The sequence below is a fragment of the Rhopalosiphum maidis genome, chromosome 2 (genome assembly GCF_003676215.2).
Source record: "Rhopalosiphum maidis isolate BTI-1 chromosome 2, ASM367621v3, whole genome shotgun sequence".
Lineage (NCBI taxonomy): Eukaryota > Metazoa > Arthropoda > Insecta > Hemiptera > Aphididae > Rhopalosiphum > Rhopalosiphum maidis.
Window position 1 is genome coordinate 68,203,657 of NC_040878.1, and position 19,193 is coordinate 68,222,849.

Here is a 19,193-nt window from a genome sequence, read left to right on the forward strand (position 1 = left end):
ATTATTAAATTCAATCTATGCAAGGTCTTAAATACGATTAACCGTTAAAACAATATATATCTGAAATGATTAAGAGAAGAGATGTATCTCAAAAGTGTAATACGACCAGAATATAAAGAATTAAATTTTATACTTAGACGTATCTATAATTTAACGTTTAATTATACTTCCTCTCCCAATTATTGTTTACTTATTTATAGACATTAACTGCAATGGTTATTGGCGTTCCTGATAAATATATTACATTGATATTATATAAAAATTAAATTAAAATCTTAGGTTAGGTACCTAACCCATTTATTTGCATCCGTTTATTGTAAATATATGGGTATATCTAAGAATACCCATTTGAATTAGGTTCCGCTTTATTTATATAAATTTTATAATTTGTTTAGTTGTATTATACTTAATATTATTATTTTTTCAGTAAGAAATGCACTAAATAAGCCAAAAATAATAAAAAGTGTCATTGATAAATAATAATTATGTACTAATAAAAGTGTGCAAAAATATTTACTTTGTGTTCGGTTCTTCTTCGTCGGATCGATTCATAGCAGTGCTGGTATCGTCCACCTTTAAAACGGGAACAACAAATTATACAAAAAAACTGTGCAGACTAATTCAGGACAGTATATGTCGTATGTGTATCAAAAATAAAATATATATATGTATAAAAATACTTAAAAAAATAATAGTAAAATAAATGTAAAAAACAACGTTACGGTCTACGCGAAAATACAGTATAATATATAATTTATATATTATATTATATATATATATACGTACAACAGTTAAATATGTTGATCATGTTCTATGAAAATATTAATATATTATAGAATATATATTATATTACAGTCTATTGGTGGTCCAGTATAAATATATGTAACAAATATAATAAGCATTAATTATAAAATGTTATAGTAATATAAGCGAACGTGTGTGAAAACGCGGTCCCGTCGAAATGCGTGTAAATAATATTATAGTAGAAATAACGAAACATCTATTTTCAAAATAGTCATGTATAATATAATAAATAAATAATAATAATCGAGATCGTAAAACGAATAAAAATATGAAAATGAAACAGGGACAAAAAATAATACGAAAATGACAATAATGCTTGCTGCCATGAAGCGCTGGTCGGGTCGTGCGTATGAATACCCCTCAAGAACAAAGAAATAAGATAAATATAGGAACCGTCGTTTTTTAATTGCGCTCGTTCAAAATGAGTTAAGTAATACGATGTAATGAAAGGATTATGAAATGGACACAGAAATTTCTATCTTCCATTTAATACACGTGGTATATTTTATTATAAAAATACGTTCTTTTCAAATCATTTTAAATGTTGATATTTTAAATAGCTACGGAGATCACAGATAATACGAGAAAATGATGTGAAATCGTTTTTAAAAAATGCTCAAAGAAAGAGGCGGATCTATCCGTCCTCACAGCTATTACTCCGACAAAAACGCATTGTTCTGCCTCTATAAGTATAATATGTATTACAATAATTATTATTATACGCAAAAATCACGATATTTGGCTTTGGCTGGATCGCGGTGCATCGTACCTGGTGGAGTCTTATGCAAACGCTGTCCGGCGACATGTCGTAGCCCAAGGTCGTGCCCAGTTTCGTCGCGTAACTAGCCGTCATGTTTATTAACACTGTAAGCCGAGCCCTGAGATGTGACAGTCTTGCGTGAGAGTCGACGATGGTCTGATCGGTTGCGGAGGTGGCGGCGGAAGTTGAGCGCGTCGTTGCGCCAGTCTTCTCGTTGGCTTGTCGTAGCCAGTCGGCTGCCTCGAGCAGCGACACCACTCGTGGTTCACATCTCTCCAGTTCTGCGTGCATGTTCTGATAAGAAAGAAAAGTATAAACAATTGTCCGGTACGAAATTCCGCTGTTAACTGTTTTTGGGTTATCGTCGTTATCGAACTTTTTAATATTTCAAACGTGTATTAATAATATACCTTAAACTTGTTGAATTTGTCCACTATGATAACCGTGTCTTCGGCCAAGTCTACCGGTTCGGTCGTCTTGATCGCTCGTTCTGTTTCGTCTAGCCAATCGACGAGTTCGTCAATTACGCCATAAAACTCATCGTTCTGAAATAAACGCGAAGTATGATTTATGAACGATCTGTACGTTAAATGCAATAATATTATTATGACTACGGTTATTTTGAGGATTTACGCTACATTAAAGTATTGCTCATAAATGATAGGTGTATAATGTGTTGGATATGAATTGTATGATATTATTTTCGACGATTCACGTATGGGACAAGATAAAGTACCAATTTGAATATCAAATACGCAAAAGATGTTTTTTAATAAAAAAAAATATATTTTTAAGAAAATAAGTATATATTAATACGGATTTTATGGTTGTGATCGAATAATTTTGACGTGTAATCGGCATACTATATATTATCATAACGCATTGCATTTAAATAATTAGTTACGATTGATACCTCCATAAGTGCAGTTTGCAATTTGGTCTGCCATTCGGTGCACGCAAAACAGACACGATCCCATCTGGAATTGGTTGCAGATAAACGGTTTTTGATTTGAGCTGCTCTTTCCTCATCATTGCTATGTTCGGCCAAATGGTGTCCAATTACGTTCAATGACTGCACAATATTGCGGTGACTGTCCAAGTACAACAGGAGTTCCTGTAAACGAAATAGATCGTGCAAGTGTTAATAATTATGGTTCACGTTACTCCGATTATTTCGTGTACTATGCGTATTGCGCACCCTATGCTCCTGTATGACGTCTTCAAGTTGTTCAATCTTCGATGGTGGCACCATCGGTTGGACGCTCAACTTAGCTTCGGTTGACTGTATCCAGTGTTCCAAGCGCCACATGTCGTTCTCGAACTGTGACCAGTTTTGTTCGGAGCACAGTGGACACATGGCCGAATTGCTAGTTCTAAAAACAAGTATGGTGATTATTATTTATTAAGACAATCATGACCAATCATGTACTGCAACTAAATTAGCCGGTTTACTCACTTTGGTTGACCGACTTGCTGCTGTGATCGGAAATTTACAAGAAGCTCCTCGTACTTGGCCAATAATTCTTCTGACCTGATTATGGTTATGTCGGACTCAGATACTCCACATTGTGTTTTTAATATGACGCTGAGATGTTTGATTAGGTCTATGGACATTTGACACGTCGCAATATTTTTCGATAAGTTTTTGTCAGACTTTTGTATAGCTAATTCCAAGTCGTTTAGGTTGGTAGTAGCGTTCGCTATTGCTGTTTGTAATTCATATTGGAATGAATCTTTTCTGAGCAATTCAGTAGGAAGAGTGTCGACTTGTATTTGTGAATCTTTGCCAAACTTTAATGTTTCTACTTGAACTTCTTCGTTTACTGATCGCTGTTAGTCAAACAATTTAATCAATGACGTTTATTGAAAAAATATTTTATATGTATACTAAATGCTTACCTTCTTTCTACACGAAGTTTCTTGAACACACGTCACTTTCAATTTTTCAATACGATTGTTGATATCCTTCCATAAAAGTTGGTACTCGTCAATCATTTCTTGAATATTTTTTATATCACTAGGAGTACTATTAGTCATTAATTGCAGACCTAATGCATCTGCTTTCTCGAGTAGTCCTCCATATTTTTTCAACTCCATTTCTAATATCTAAATAAAATAAAATAATGTTAATTTTATGAAATCTTATACACCCGATGCAAATAATATGTAATAAAATCGTTTTATTTATTATTATATAAGTATGTTACCTGTAAATTTCCAAGGTTTTTCTCCATAACACGTGCATTTCCTTCTTCACCATTGTCAGATTTATCTAATAATTCAAGTTGAATCAGTTTGGTATCGACTTGAGTTAAAGTTACTACAGCCCTTCCATGTGCATTAATGAAGTCTTTCCATAGTGTTAATGATTTTTTAAGAATGATAAGTATCATATCAATTTGTTCCAACAGGGATTCTCGTTTTTTACTAATTATTTCTATTTCTTCGTCAATGAACTTTGCAGTGTATGTAGAACGAGATATAGAAACAGCGAGCTCTAACTTAGAAAACTTATCTTTTGCGTTTTTTTGTTCTTGCTAATAAAGTAAATACAATTTTAAAGTATTAGTAATTAAAAAAAAAAATACAAAATGTTTAGAATAAATTACGTAAGGTCTTTTTTTTATTTACTTACTTCGAAATTACTGATTAAACCAGACAGACTTTTATGTTCTACGAATTTCTTTTTTTTATGTTCTTCAACGTCAACATTCAATCGACTTAACCATTTAGTCTCTACATCGACTAAACCAAGTATGGTTTGTAGTTCCTCCCATGCACTTAATACGCGAACACGTTTGTCGCTAATTTTATTTTCTAAGTTCTTCCAGCTGAAAATAAGTATATCATCAATTAGTTAAGTAATTACGAAATTAAATTATGATCTGTAATTATTGTAATATATACCTGATAGGTAAGGTTTTGGATGGGCACTGCAAATCTTGAGTGGTATCAGAATCATTTGTGTTTTTATCGTTTTCTAGTTGTTCATTACATCTAGCCATTAATTCGTTATATTCACCTTGTTTTTCTTTATACGCGTTACTTAATGCCTTTAAAATTACATTTTTAAATATTAATACATTTATATTTATTGAATAAGAACTATAGCATATTAGTTTTTTTGAACCATTAAAAAATTATCATTAATTTTTTTTGAGTAGACAATCAATTCTATTTGGACTACCTATTTGGAGAAATTTCAATCACAAATAAAAATAAATATAAAATATTACTTACATCTAAACTCTTTAATTCTTCTTTTAAGTTATATTCTGAACGATCGTTAAAAACAATTGCATTGTTTATTTTTGATTCTAAGTCGTTGATCCAAATTTTAAAGGTATTGAGTTTATCGAATAATTTATTTGTATTCTTAAAATAAATATTTCAACGAATTAGACGATAAACAAATAAAAATATAAATATAATTTAAACTTACCAAAATTGTTGTAGGTAATTCAACAGTATATTTATACAATGAACCATTTAAACTATTCCAGTTTTCATTGATTTCTTTCAAGTTAGATTCAGTAGTTTTTACTAGTTGAGGATTCAGTTGGGATTCTGCCTTAATTAGTTGATTTCCAGCTCCGTTTAACCAATTAAATTCTTTTTGTTTAGAATTAATCTGAGATTCAAATTCAGGTTTCAACACATCAATAGCGAATTGTGGATCTTTTAAAGATTTAGTTAAATTTTTCAACTGAGTTTCTGTATCAATAGCCCAATTCCTAAATCTAGTGTATCTATTGACAAAAAATATTGTAAATAAAATGTAAATAAAATATTATGTATATATTACCTATGAGTGAATTCTTGGGGCTTATATAACAAATTATCTATTTGACAAGAGTACAAGAACAATTGATATTGCAAATCCTTTTGATGATAAATTAAAAACCTAAGTTTTTGGCCAAATGAACGAATTTCTATAGGATCTAAGGAATCCTTTAACTTGTCTCGTATATCCGCGGTAGACGAAAGTTGCGGATCTAATTGTTTCAAGCTGTTATTTAATTCCTGTATTTTATTGGACTCTATTTTCAGTTTATCTGATGGCACTATATCCTCATTCGATCCAAATTCATTTTTCAGTGTATCAAGTTTAGTTTGCACGTTTTGCAATACTTGATCTATTTCCGTGCTTTGAACGTCGAAAGAGGTAGTAAGCTTTTCTATGTTTTCTAGGTAACCGTTCCAAACTTCTAATGATGCTTGGATCTCATTGACTCGTTGACTAATTGCTATCAGTTCTTTTCTGTAGCCAGTTTCTGTAGGTTTATCACAGAACTCGAAGATGGTATTTTGACGATTTTCTAAATCATTAATTTGAGAACGCTCTACGGCTAAATTATTTAATAAACTCTGAAAAATAATTTCAAACAATAAAAAAAGGTACCAATATAAAATTGTAGATAATTTATGGTTTTTACATTTCAATCGGGGTAATATTAAGTTTAATAGTTGTATACTTACAGTTATTTGAGATTTTAATTGTGGCAGTCTTCTAGTGTTAATAAATTTAAGATTTAAATTTGAATGAACTTTTTCAACTTTCCATAACCATTCATAAACTTTCTTAACGTTTGTTCTGTATTCTTTCCAGTGGCCTAGTTTGGTCCACACTTCTTGATGAGTGCTTTCGAGTTCTGTCATAGTTGCATTGTGTAAATCCATTAACGATGTAAATCTTTCCATTGCTTCTGGCTCAGAGATGATGTCTGGCTTATTCATACAATTGGGTATAGTATCCATCTGACTGATCAATACTTCTTGGTGTACTTGACAAAGTCGTTCATGACTTGTTAACGAATGGTAGTCACCAGGAACAGGAGATTTTAAAAATTCTTGTACATACATCAAATAGTCGTGCCATAGTTCAAATACAGCGATGTTGTTTTCATTTTCAAGTAAAGAACACGATAATTTACGATATTGATTGAAAGTTTCTTTGAATATTTGCTGCCAGAGCTAAAACAAAAAAATAAAAATATTTTCATAAACATTCTATGATAAAGTCTCGTCTAATTGATTTTACCTGGAATACTTCGATGATAGAGTATGTACGTTTTTCACATAATGGTATTTCAAAGTTATCTATGTCAAAAGATTCGTCCATCTCTTTTTTCGATTTGTTTAAATCTAATAATTTCATTCTTAATTCTTTTAGGTTCTCGTCATTGTTTTTAGTGGATTTTGATGAATTCTGAAAAGGTTATTAACACAATTATAAATTACATTTATTATTATTATCTAAAAAAAAATAATAAATAATTTGATTGTAAAATTTTGTGGTAGGTATATTAGTATATTATACATTTATTGTATATAACTTTATTTTTTTAAGATGAGAATAATAGTAATTACGTTTAAAGTTTTATAATACCAACGCTGGAAAGGTGTTAAAGTTTTTGTAAATTGTTTTTGTTGAATATCGCACGCCTTTGTTTTTACTTTCAAGAACCATTAAAAACTTTTTATCGGATTATTAGTAAAGAGGGCAAATCAATAAGTGGTAAAGATACCTATAGTTTTTGTATAACTACTAAATTTTTATTAAATGTATTTTATAATTTATAATAAACATTGAGAACATACTTTTTCGATATCATGTAAAAGTCGTTTCGCATCTTCGATGTTGTCCGACATTTTGTTCTTTTTGTCCGCAACATCTCCGAGTGCAGCGAGAACTTTTTGGACTTTCTCTAGTTTTAAACTAAGTTCTTCGATTTCGTTTAGCGGCGCATCATCTAGATTTAGTCCAATGGTTTCAGCCACGTCTGTTATCATCTTCCGTAATTCGACCAGATTTTCTTTTTGTTTATCAATTGATTTTGTCTTATCTGATACATCTTCTGTAGTTTCGATTGACAAAAGTTTATTATTCAACCAATTATTCGTAGACTCTCTTAGTTGTTGATAACTGTGAAGCGTTTTTGATGCCTTTTCATAACGTTCTACCAATTGTTTTACAGCCACACCGGTGTCATTCCATTGCTTCAGATCTCCGTCAATTATTTCATCAATTTGGTCTTTGTCTCCTTTTCTACGCAGAGTTTCAACGTCAGCCAAAATAGTTTTATTTTCCTTGTCATATAAGCTGCGTACATCCTATAAATAAAGCAGTGGTTAATATTAAATTATATAGTAAATATTTAATGATGGATTATTGGCAGTATTTTATTTTATCGAACGAACTAATTACTGTTGTGGTTAAATAATTCAAATAAATCATTTAACCAATACATAATTCAATAGTATATTAAATACTTTAATCATTAACTATATACATAACCATATTGTTCACATATGTATTGCAGTCACATTTTGCAACATAAATGCGAATGTATTATAAGATTCCCACTTCCCAGAAGTTTTAATACTCAGTTTAGTGAAAGTAACGATGAATATTCAATTAAAATATACTAATTATAAGAGTAATATATATATGTATATAAACTGTTAACGTTATTCTATATTTAATACGATAGTTCTAAAAAAAAAAAAATGTGATACAGTAATTTTGGGTGGATTATGAGTTAGAAGTCATTAAATATATAATCAACAACAAATATTTATTTTAGAAAGTTATTAAAAATGTTGTCTTTAAAGCAGTGTTTACTAGTATTTTTCAATGTTCTCATAGTTTTTCACAATCTTTGCAATTTCTTGAAAACTAAACGTAAAGTTTAAATAATTATTACTTTAAAGGTATTATATGTGTAGGTAAATATACAGTCTATTTAAGTAATAAACTTAAATTTTTGGCTTTTAAACGTCCCACAAACCATTAAAAAGAAAAGAAATATTAAATAGCTTCCTCAGAATCCATCCAAAATCATAAATTATGTTGTGTAACTGAGTTTGAATAGATTAAGAAATATTTGAATGGTTTTTATATTTATTAAGTTTATGATATAACAGTATGTTTTTATGACTTAAACCACGAGTTATTTATACAGTGAAACTATATGGCATTGAACAAGTTAAATTATAAGAGTTATATGTATTTGCTATTCATTATGCTGATGTTGTCTAGTATGATCAGAATGCATAATATACATTTTAGTGGTATTTGTGGGTATAATATATTGAAGTTATCATTTCAGCAAATAAATTATATTGTTAACACTTATTATGTAATTGAGTTTATTAAGTATTGTAAATAACTATGGAAAATAAAAAAAAAACATTTTAAAATATATATACTTAATGGCTCCAAAAGAAAAATTTTTGTATATGAAATTAAAAATAATATTACAAATATCTATTCATTATAGGACTATTAGGATTGTTATTATTTACATTTTGTTAACTGAATAATGTAAAATAATATTATTGATAACTACCTAGTATTTACCTAATATTTAGAACAGATTAAAATTACAATAATAAATTTGTACTAGACATTTGAAATTCAATATAAACTAATGTCTATCATTATTTTTTTTTTTTTAAGTAGTTGTGCTTCAATATTCTGTATTTTTTAAAACTTATCCAATATATAATCGATTTTATTTGACTATTATTCAAATTCATGTTAATTTGAATTGGAGTTTTTATGGAAAAAAATAAAATGGAAAACTACATACATAAGAAAACATAAAACTATTATAGACATGGTGATAAGTGGCCTTTTATTTTTAATTAAAAAAATATTACAGTTAATTATGAAATTTACAATTAGTTAAAATATTTTTGTTTTTTAAAAAAAATTAAAATGTTTATTATTTACAGATATTTAAGAACTATTTAAGCTATAAAATCATAATAATTAATATTTTATAAAATAGTGTTATTTTTTAAATATTAAATTTTATGATTATTAAATAATAATAAGTGCAGAATTTGGAAATATTGGTGATTGTATTTTTATATTTATTATTAATATGAGAAGGTACACCAGTGAAATTGTTTTCTTTACTTTACATACGAGTAATAATAGCTAATACTTATTTAGATTTAGGATAGGTATTCTGTATTTCACTCATTGATTAAATTGGTAAGGTATTATTACTTATTTTAGCCATTATAAACAATAGTCAGAAACTATTTTAATATTTTTAAAAATAGTTATTAATAATCATAGATAATACAACATTTGAAAAAAAAAAATTAAACACTAAATAGCTTTCTTAAAAATAAAAATATTAAAAACGCTTTTATTAAAACACGGATAATAATAATAATAATAATAATAGAGAGATAATGATACCTTTATTTCATTAGTATAATCTCCAATGAGTGTAATATATTTTTGAAATCAATTAATCAGATCAAAAATAATAAAAGAAAGTAGTTTTTAAAAATAAATTATTTATTTTAAATAATGTTCATTGTTTCTTTAAATAGTTATTTCAATCAAAATATTTTTTTTATGATTGATACTTCATCTGTACTATTGTTTTGTGATTAAGCTACTATGTTAGTAAATGAATAATTATTAACATGATGTAATCAATATCGATATCGATTTATGATGTACTATAAAAAAATAAATATTACTGTACTTGAAATGCAAGTGAAATATTAAGGTTAGCTAAAAGATAATAAACTTCTAGAGAAAAACCCAGTAAAATAAATATTACTTAGTCTACACAAGACCTTCGATTTAAATATTTGTTTATTTTATACTGAAAATGACAAAATAAGATTGTCCTTCGATAACCAAAGTTTAAGTGTAATTTTATGTTTTATTAGAATTAATTAATATTTTAAGGACATGAAAAATTTAAAGCGTGAAAATTACTTTTTGTTATTTAATTTTCAATATAGGTACCTAGGTTATCATTGTTCCACAAACTGGTATTATAAACAGTTAAATCGTGTAACCACTAACCTAAAGTTCGATTACTAAATACCATTTTTTCATATTTTAATCCAAAAAATAGGCAGTATGTGAATTATTATCATGTGGTTAACATAGAAATTATTTTTATTTTTAATATATTTAAATTATCAATATGATAATATTGATTATTTTACTAATAATTTACTAATCATTTTAATAATGATAATTTTAGTATGAAATTATCTTAGTACTTCAATTTTTATGGAAATTTAAAGTTTTAAACACGTAATAATGTTCGTTAAAATAACAAAAGTAGTACTCACTAAAATATTAAATTTATTAGTTCAATAAATTACAAAATTATTATTTATTACCTACTATGATATTAAGTGATTACCTTTCGTTATTAACTCAGATTGTAAACATAATTATTCAATGGTTGGTAAAATTATTAGTGTTGAATTTATGTATAAATAAGTAGAAATAGGAGATTTTAGTCCTCCTAGATGGAGGTTTAGTATTTATTGTTAATTACTACGCATTTTTAGTATTGAAAAATTAATATTTTGACAATTTGATTATTTATGAGTTAAATAATTATTATCCATTGATTTGTTTATTAAAAACAAATCAGATATAATACAACAGTTATAAATGTCGAGTCAATGTTTAAAAAAAAAAACCAATTTCCTAAGGTTTTAATAGTATATTGTTCGTGCATTTCTTTAAAATTGGTTACTTATTATATACTTTTTTTTTGCTTTCAAAATTATGGTACAGCACACTGGGTAATATCTTTATGTACGAGCTATTTAATTTTATAATATAATATATTTATTAACTATTAACCTAACCTCGCGTAATTTTTTTTTTTTTTATTTTCGATAGAATCCGTCATTAATGGTACTCAATAATATTGTTATGTTTATCGTTATTAATATTATTGTCGTAGTTACCCAATCGTTTTTATTCGGTTCTATAGCTGAGCTTCAGTGCTTGGGTGTGCACAGCTGTTGTAGGCGCGAATCCCGTACAACAACTACGTCAGCGGCGGCGATCGCGGAAACAAATTTAAAAAAAATTCGACACGTACGCGCGGTACTACTGCTGGCGCGAGACTATCGCGTGTGGCTGGCGGTAGCGTCGTCGCTGTCGCCTCGACACACGTCATAATACACGGATAAATGGCGCGATTAACGAAGTACGACAACATTACGTCTATAGCTACGTTTTATTTTTCGAACGCGTGTGTGACGACTGTAGTTGTGGATGTGCATATTGGCAAATGGCAATACATTTTCTAATAAAATCATGTTTCTCAAATAGAAAATTTTATAGTTACGGTTGGATTAAATTTTTGAAATACTGTTTTTCTTTATATAAATGCAATCGAGCTCATAAGTTTCAAATGAAGTGTTACGTTAGCACGTCAACTATACGGAAATGGAAGTTCGACTACAAATTAAAATATCATTTTTTTTTTTTAAATTAATTCAGTGATTGTGATTTTAATGAACTAGACATACTAACAGAACCATTGGAACCCATGAAATTTGCAAACATTTGTACACTCAAAAAGAAATATGTATTAAAAATATTAACATAATATGCAAAATAAGCCACATAACACTTTCTTACATTTATGTATATGACTTGAAAAGTGGTGTTGAAAGGTAATAAAAGGTAAACATAGAATAATACAATTGTATATATATATATAAATAAATATACTGTGAAAAAATAAATATATATATAAGTACCTATATTATAAAAAAAAATACATGGAAGTATGCAAAATAAATTTTATAGTTTAATTTTTATATTAAAATTCATTATGTTCAAATATTATATGTCTAAATAAATCATGTCAACCCTTCCCAAAATACGGAAAATCAGCATTTATGCACGCCTGTATAAAAAGTATATTAGGTATTAATGTTTAAAATATAAGTACCTATATTCAAAATAAAAGATTATACTTCGATTAGTGATGTCTTGAAACGAATTTGTGTTTCACTTATGTTAAATTTATAATGAAATTCATTTATGTGCAAAATCATAAAACATTGAATGATGTACAATAAATAACGCCTAGTTGATTTAATATAATTTCATGTGCAATTACAAGTGTAATAACCCTTAAAGTATATTATAGTAAGTAATTTATAAAATTATAGTATTAGTAGGTCAAGGTTTAGTTGCTTAGTGATCAATTTTTAAATATCTTCGTCAGCCTATTGGCAAACCATTTTATGTAATCAACTCAAAAATGGTAGGTCTGAGGGTATCACTCTACTGTACGGAAGTGTCGAGTCTCGAGTGGATGTGATCAATTTTTATTTTATTATATTATAACCAATCTACATATTTTGAAAATTTAATTGCATACCTATCAATTTATAATATACATACAAGTTACAAATTCCCACAAATAATCTTTTTGAATTATAACAAAATAATTTTCAAATTTTAACTTCAAATGCCTATAAAAATAAATTGCGCGTCTCTTTTAAATATTTTTGTATTTCCAAAAAAAACAACTTATGTGGAATATTGTACAAAATTTTCAATTTTTTTTATCAAACGATGGAAACATTATTATTATTATTTAGAAAAAATAACCAAAAAAAATAAAATAGAACTTCAAATGTTTTTAAAATAATAAAATATTGATACAAGTTTCCAATAAACTTTTATTTTATAATATATGTAGTAAAACTAAAGAGTACTAAATCGGCTGCGCACGAGTTGATTCTCGGGTACCTGTTTACTTACACCGATACCGTTGAGTTGATCCCCGGGTTTATTATATCTTTCAATGTTTAGTCAAATATTCAGCATATTAGCGTAACCCAAGAGATATCACGAGGAGGTTGGCTGATAAGTTTCTCAAAAATGTTGTTATTTTTTGTCTTTTCATATTTTGAAAATCATTCAATTTTTATTTATTAGTATAAATATGTAGTAGTCAGGTAAAAATTTAAAATACACACACAATATGTAATGATTATTTTTTTTTTCGAAAATTTCTGCGTGGTCTCGTTGGACATGAGGTCGCGTTATGTGTGGCATTCGAGCTCTACGGTCGTGCAGTCTAGCTATTGATAGGTATACAACAATAGGGAATTAACTAATACATAAGGTAGGTCTCGTGAATCAACTCACTTATTACGGAGGAATCTTGTATTAATTTTTTTAATCTTAAATATAAAATAAAATGGTTCTAGGTCACTTTGTACGGTCGAGTATTAAAAGTTCGAAACGCGGACACTTTGTACGGTCAGGTAAAAATTAAGATAGCAGAACACGGAAACTTTGTATACGGTCCGGTAAAACTTTAGAAGAACGCCGACATTTTGTACTATAATATACATAAAGTATACATAATACATATAATATAAATTAGTCTGAAGTCAATACCAATTTTATTAAAAATGTTATTAAGTTTAAATATTAATAGGTAAATCTAAGTATCTTCTAAATTTCTACAAATCATAAAGAACCAGTAAGTACCTACCAATTGTACCTATATGCTTAAATAACTAAAGTATATTTCTTATTGTTAAAAATATTTTTTTCTACAGTATAATATTGAGTACATATTTTTGACAAATATTATAGGTACGTACTACTTACATATTATACAAAATAAGTATTTTTGTTAGGGTTTTTAAAATCTAATGATTAAAAAAAACTGATTATTTTGAATGTTAGTATATTATATTTTATAACGTTTATAATTTACTTTTTATTTTATATTTCATTTTTACATTATATATACTTACTACTTAGTTATATAACTATAGATAATAATGTATACTTTATGTATATAATAGTACAAAGTGTCTACATTCTTAAGCTTACATTTTTATCTGACTGTACAAAATAACCTCTTATTAATAAAATATTTTAAGAATTTCTGACTATATAATAATTATAAAGTCACCGATAATTTATGAATCTTGTCAAAATTCTAAATTTAATGCTTATGAAAAATATTGTAACTATGTAATTTCAATATTTTTTAATTGATAAATTGACTCTATATAAGGAATCTTGTTTACATTTTTTTAAGAATTTTAGTAAAAATGCTGAGTATAGTTAGGTAAATATATGTTTTTGAGTTATACCAACACAAAAAATCGAATTTGTCAAAAATTGGTTGTGCGTAAATTCCAGTTTTTCCTTAAAAGGTATTAGGAATTTTTAATTTTGAAAATATAAATTAGATTTAATTCGTTATTCTGCAGAAAGTATATTTTATTACCAATTTATCGTGTGAAAACATTAAACGTACATCATTGTAAAATCAATACATTTAGTGCTCAACTCGTCATTTAATAAAAAGTAGGATACGTTTAAATATCTGAACAATTAGTTAGAGTACTTATAGTCCCCTTACCTCCCCCAATCGACCACTAGACTACAACTTACTAAATGTATTCAGATTTTGGAGAATAAAAATGTAATGATTATTACAAATCACATATTATGATTAATTTACATATGTAATATTTATAAAGTAAAAAAGTCTATCGGGTGGAATTGATGACGATTTGGGGCCTAAAGCGACAAAGCGTTCAATGAAACCTGCAAAAATCTCACGTATACTGCAATTTATTGGGGGCATGGTCATCGTTTTCCGAAGTAGTGGCCGACTAAAGGTCATATACGAGCACTAAATACTATGGACTTACACCGACAGTCATGTTATAATACACACACACACACACATGCATATGTACACGGGACGGTAACGTGTGCCGGAAATAGAACTGTTTTATTTTTGTATACACATGTCGTTCGGTCTTGGCTGATGTCGGAAGAATGTGCCGCGTACGACAATATCGAAAATCAACGGAATTCATTGGCCGTAGGTCGTCGGTAGAAAACGTCAATGGAAATGATTCGATAAGCCAGTGACATTTTTTTTCTTCAAATGTTACTATTTGAATCACCGAGTTCCACATTACGACACCACATACACTGGTGTATCCAGCGAATATAACGCCGTCATTCGTTGTTTAACGAGGCAATATTATTGTTGTTGCGCGCGGGAAATCAAGAAAGATTGTGTGTCCTATGAATTTCTTGCACAACACTATAGTTAGACAAGATAAAACATAGATGTCTGTCTAAAAATTAGTAATTTGGGATATAGAAGAAAAATAATCACTAATTTAAAGATTTTAAATTGTTTATTTGGTTACATTTAAGTTGTGATGATTATAAAAAGCCTCCATATCATTATATTCTGTACTTTTATATAATGTACTCTTACATAACCACGCTACAGTGATATTTTTTTAAATTCTATTTTTTTTATTGTTTGATTAAGGTATACGGTATAGCTTAATGCTGTTGTAATGGAGGTTTTTCTACTTATACATATTGTTTATAGTGTTATCGATTTTATGATATTTTATTGTGATTGACATTATTTAATTGATTTTCATAGTATAGTTTCATGAGAAAACTTTCTAGGGATGAATGATAAATTGTAATATAAAAGTATTATAATTTGTATACATCTGTGATTATTTCCTGTATCAGATATTTTTTTTTCATTTTAATAATTCCAACATATTTTTTCCTATATATTGTTAGTTAACATAGTATACAATATACACAATTTATATAAATCGTTATTTATATGTGTTTTATGACGAAAGATCAACTTGTATTTATGCATGTTATGTAGATCGATTTTCGAAAGCAAAAATTGAACAAATAAAATATGAAATTATTTATTAAGAGAACCGTTGTAAAAAAAAAATAATTTTTACGGCAAACTAAGATTTAGATTAAAACCACCACCTAATTGTTAAAAAATCAACTTAAATAAAATTTACAGTCATGTCTAATAATATTATAAATTAAAAATTTGAAATATATACCTTGAGGTGCTTCAATATTGCTTCTAAATGTTTTCCAGCTAAGGTATCCGAGTCTGATGGGATTATAGTTAAATTGTTTACATGGTTATTTTTTATTATAATTTTTAGTAATAGATCGTCGACCATTGTCCAATAGTTGCATTTATTTTCAAACGTTTTGAGTGCACTTTGATGTTTTGTTTTTAATTGTTTATATCGTTTTTCAACTTCATTCACTTCGGATTCCAATGTTTTTCTGTCTTTTTTAAAATGCTTAAGACTATCTTTTAATTGTTTCAACTGTTGAGAAGTTGATGACAGCATTTGTTGCATATTTTTCATTTGGTCCGAAATTTGCTGTAAGTCGAAGACTCGGTTAATCATTTTTAATAAATAATTAAATATTTAAATAGTAAAACTTACATGGTAAGTTTTGCAAATTGCTGTTTCAGAAGTGTGCCTGTCTTTATGTGATTCATTTTCCAATTCCGACAAAGTGAAATCAGCGTTTTTAATATCGTTAGTTAGCTCGAACAGTGTATTACGCAATATTTCAGTTTTTTTATTTAAATCTGAATAATCTTTTAGTTGACTATTACATTGACTTTTGAAGGCGCTTAATTGTTGGTCATTATTCTCAAGATTCTCAATGGCGATTATTTCATATGAAATACCCTGGAAATCGAAATAAAAAATTTAATTTAAATAAAAATAAAAATAACTTGTTTATACATACTTTGAGCGTCTTAATATGGTCTAATAATGTGTCTTTCGGTTTTTCTAAAGCGGTTTCTAGGTGTTTAAATATTTTTGAAATTTCGCGATTGTCCACAGTAGACCTGGTTTTATACAGTTTATCTTTTAATGCCTTACATTCTGTTGTAAACGATCCCATGGTTTCTATTTCATTTTGTCCATCGGATATAGGCAAGATATCTAGTGATTCATTTAAACTGTCAGAACAAGTTCTAATAGATTCTTCTAAAATTTCCAACTCGTATCCAATTATCTAATAAAACATTTTACAAATAAATATATACATAGCATCGTTATATTAGTTGTATATTCTTACATTGTTATCGACGATTTCCTGGCTTGGTGTAATATCTTCCAAATTAGATGTAATACGTAACAAACTCAATTCAATATTGTTCTTGAGTTCACTGTACTTGTCATATTGTTTCTTAAATGTTATCAAGCGCATTTCTTTTGCCTTTAAATTGTTTTTCAATTTGAACGTATCATTCGTATGCTGTTCACATACGTACAATAAAGGTTTCACATCAATTTGATTCTGGAGTTTTTCTATTATGTCTTTCAAATAAATAAGTTTGTCGTAATGCATAGCCACATTTGTGATTGTATTCTACAAACAAGTAGTAAAAACAATATTAAATTAGTTCATTAAAATATAAATTTTCGATTTTAGTTATTTTTAAAAATGATAATAAAATTAGAATATAATTATTTGCTTTAGTTTTTACTTGTGTGTTAGACAGCGTTTGAACATAATTGATTGACGTTATTTTCGTTAGATCCAGAATAGACACTCCAACTTCATCTAACCATTTTTGTTCAGCTGTTAAAATATCTTCTATACGAGTCCACTCATTTTGAATGGTTAAAAGTTTTTTTATATTTAACTGTGTATTATTCAGTTCCACATCCAAATGTTTTATGACATTTTTATCGGGTTTCTGAGATTCCGATAAGGTTTTTAAGTTTGTCAGCTTTGTAGCGATATGGTGATATTTATCAAGTTCCTCCTAGAACAATATTGCATTAAGCGAAAAGTTAATACTACAAATTAAATTAAATTGTATTAAAGTCTACCATACCAGAATATGTTTGATGTTATAATATTTATTCGTATTTTCATTATAATTTTTTACTGCTCCACAAACTAGTTCTAATTGTTTAGAGTTCATATTGGTGAAATTATCTTTTTCGATTTCATCAATAAAGAGTTTGGTTGTATTTTCTAATTCTTTATCTAGTTTAATCGCAGCTTTTAAATATTTATACGTATCGTCTGGTAATTTATTTTTTGAGTTGTATTTTATTTTGTAAATACTTATAATATCATATAATTCTTCAATGACTAATTGATTATGAGCTAATAATATTTCCAAATTGTTAAGTTTGTCCTAAATAATACAATAATCAATATAACTTAAATCGGTATTAAAGAAAAAAAATATAACATTTAAATATTATATCGAATATTCTATTTAAAAATGGTGTAAAATACGTAATAGTAAAATCAAAATTTTAATTAATTACTCACTTGATATGATGATTTTTCTTTTTTTAATTGTTCAAAATCTGATTTATATTGTTCTATTTGTTTATGAGCATCATCAATTCTCAAAATTTGGTTCTGCCAATCCACTAAATCGACATCTTTGTTGAAAGTATCAATATGACATTTAACTAATTTTGTCTTATTTTGAAGTTTTTCTATTATCGATATAATAGTTTCATATTCTTCATTAGTATTAGTATGTTTCTCTTTTATGTTGGATACATCTTTCACAACTGATTCGATTTGATTTAGAATTTGTTTTGAATTTAATGGTTCTTCCAAGTAAAATTCCATGTCAGCGTCACTGAATTTCTAAATAAAAATATTGAAACATATAAACAATATCCTATAATATCATAAATGTATCTCCCATGGCTAAAAAAAACATTAATTTATATCCATTAGAGTTATTTTATAATTAATATCATCAATAATAAAATAGTTACAGTATTAAATTAGAATAAAATGAGAAACTAAAAATAGATCAATAAGTAAGTAATTAAAAAAATAATTAAAAAAAAAATGTAATTATAATTTTGAAAATAATAAAAAAAAATTTTAAAGACTAACTAAAAGAATAATATTAAAAAATATATATATTTATTTTAAATAAATAAACATTATATTATAAATCATTAAACGATTGAAGAAAAC

The 19,193-nt window shown here is 27.3% G+C and overlaps 1 protein-coding gene across 1 annotated transcript in view; it reads right to left on the reverse strand.

Annotated features, from left to right (window-relative positions):
* Positions 1-19,193, reverse strand: part of LOC113552228 — a 38,673-nt gene that overhangs the window by 3,075 nt on the left and 16,405 nt on the right. Inside the window, exons 5-27 of the mRNA XM_026954984.1 lie at positions 18,522-18,851; positions 18,073-18,381; positions 17,719-18,000; positions 17,307-17,600; positions 16,971-17,243; positions 16,658-16,909; positions 16,256-16,591; positions 7,166-7,678; positions 6,606-6,773; positions 6,044-6,538; positions 5,370-5,932; positions 5,007-5,313; positions 4,805-4,939; positions 4,472-4,617; positions 4,200-4,395; positions 3,772-4,101; positions 3,464-3,670; positions 3,021-3,394; positions 2,763-2,937; positions 2,478-2,678; positions 1,975-2,109; positions 1,574-1,858; positions 518-573 (exon numbers count right to left, since the gene is read on the reverse strand). Coding sequence (XP_026810785.1) covers positions 518-573; positions 1,574-1,858; positions 1,975-2,109; positions 2,478-2,678; positions 2,763-2,937; positions 3,021-3,394; positions 3,464-3,670; positions 3,772-4,101; positions 4,200-4,395; positions 4,472-4,617; positions 4,805-4,939; positions 5,007-5,313; positions 5,370-5,932; positions 6,044-6,538; positions 6,606-6,773; positions 7,166-7,678; positions 16,256-16,591; positions 16,658-16,909; positions 16,971-17,243; positions 17,307-17,600; positions 17,719-18,000; positions 18,073-18,381; positions 18,522-18,851 — 6,362 coding nt within the window. The remainder of the gene's footprint in view (positions 1-517; positions 574-1,573; positions 1,859-1,974; positions 2,110-2,477; positions 2,679-2,762; positions 2,938-3,020; positions 3,395-3,463; positions 3,671-3,771; positions 4,102-4,199; positions 4,396-4,471; positions 4,618-4,804; positions 4,940-5,006; positions 5,314-5,369; positions 5,933-6,043; positions 6,539-6,605; positions 6,774-7,165; positions 7,679-16,255; positions 16,592-16,657; positions 16,910-16,970; positions 17,244-17,306; positions 17,601-17,718; positions 18,001-18,072; positions 18,382-18,521; positions 18,852-19,193) is intronic.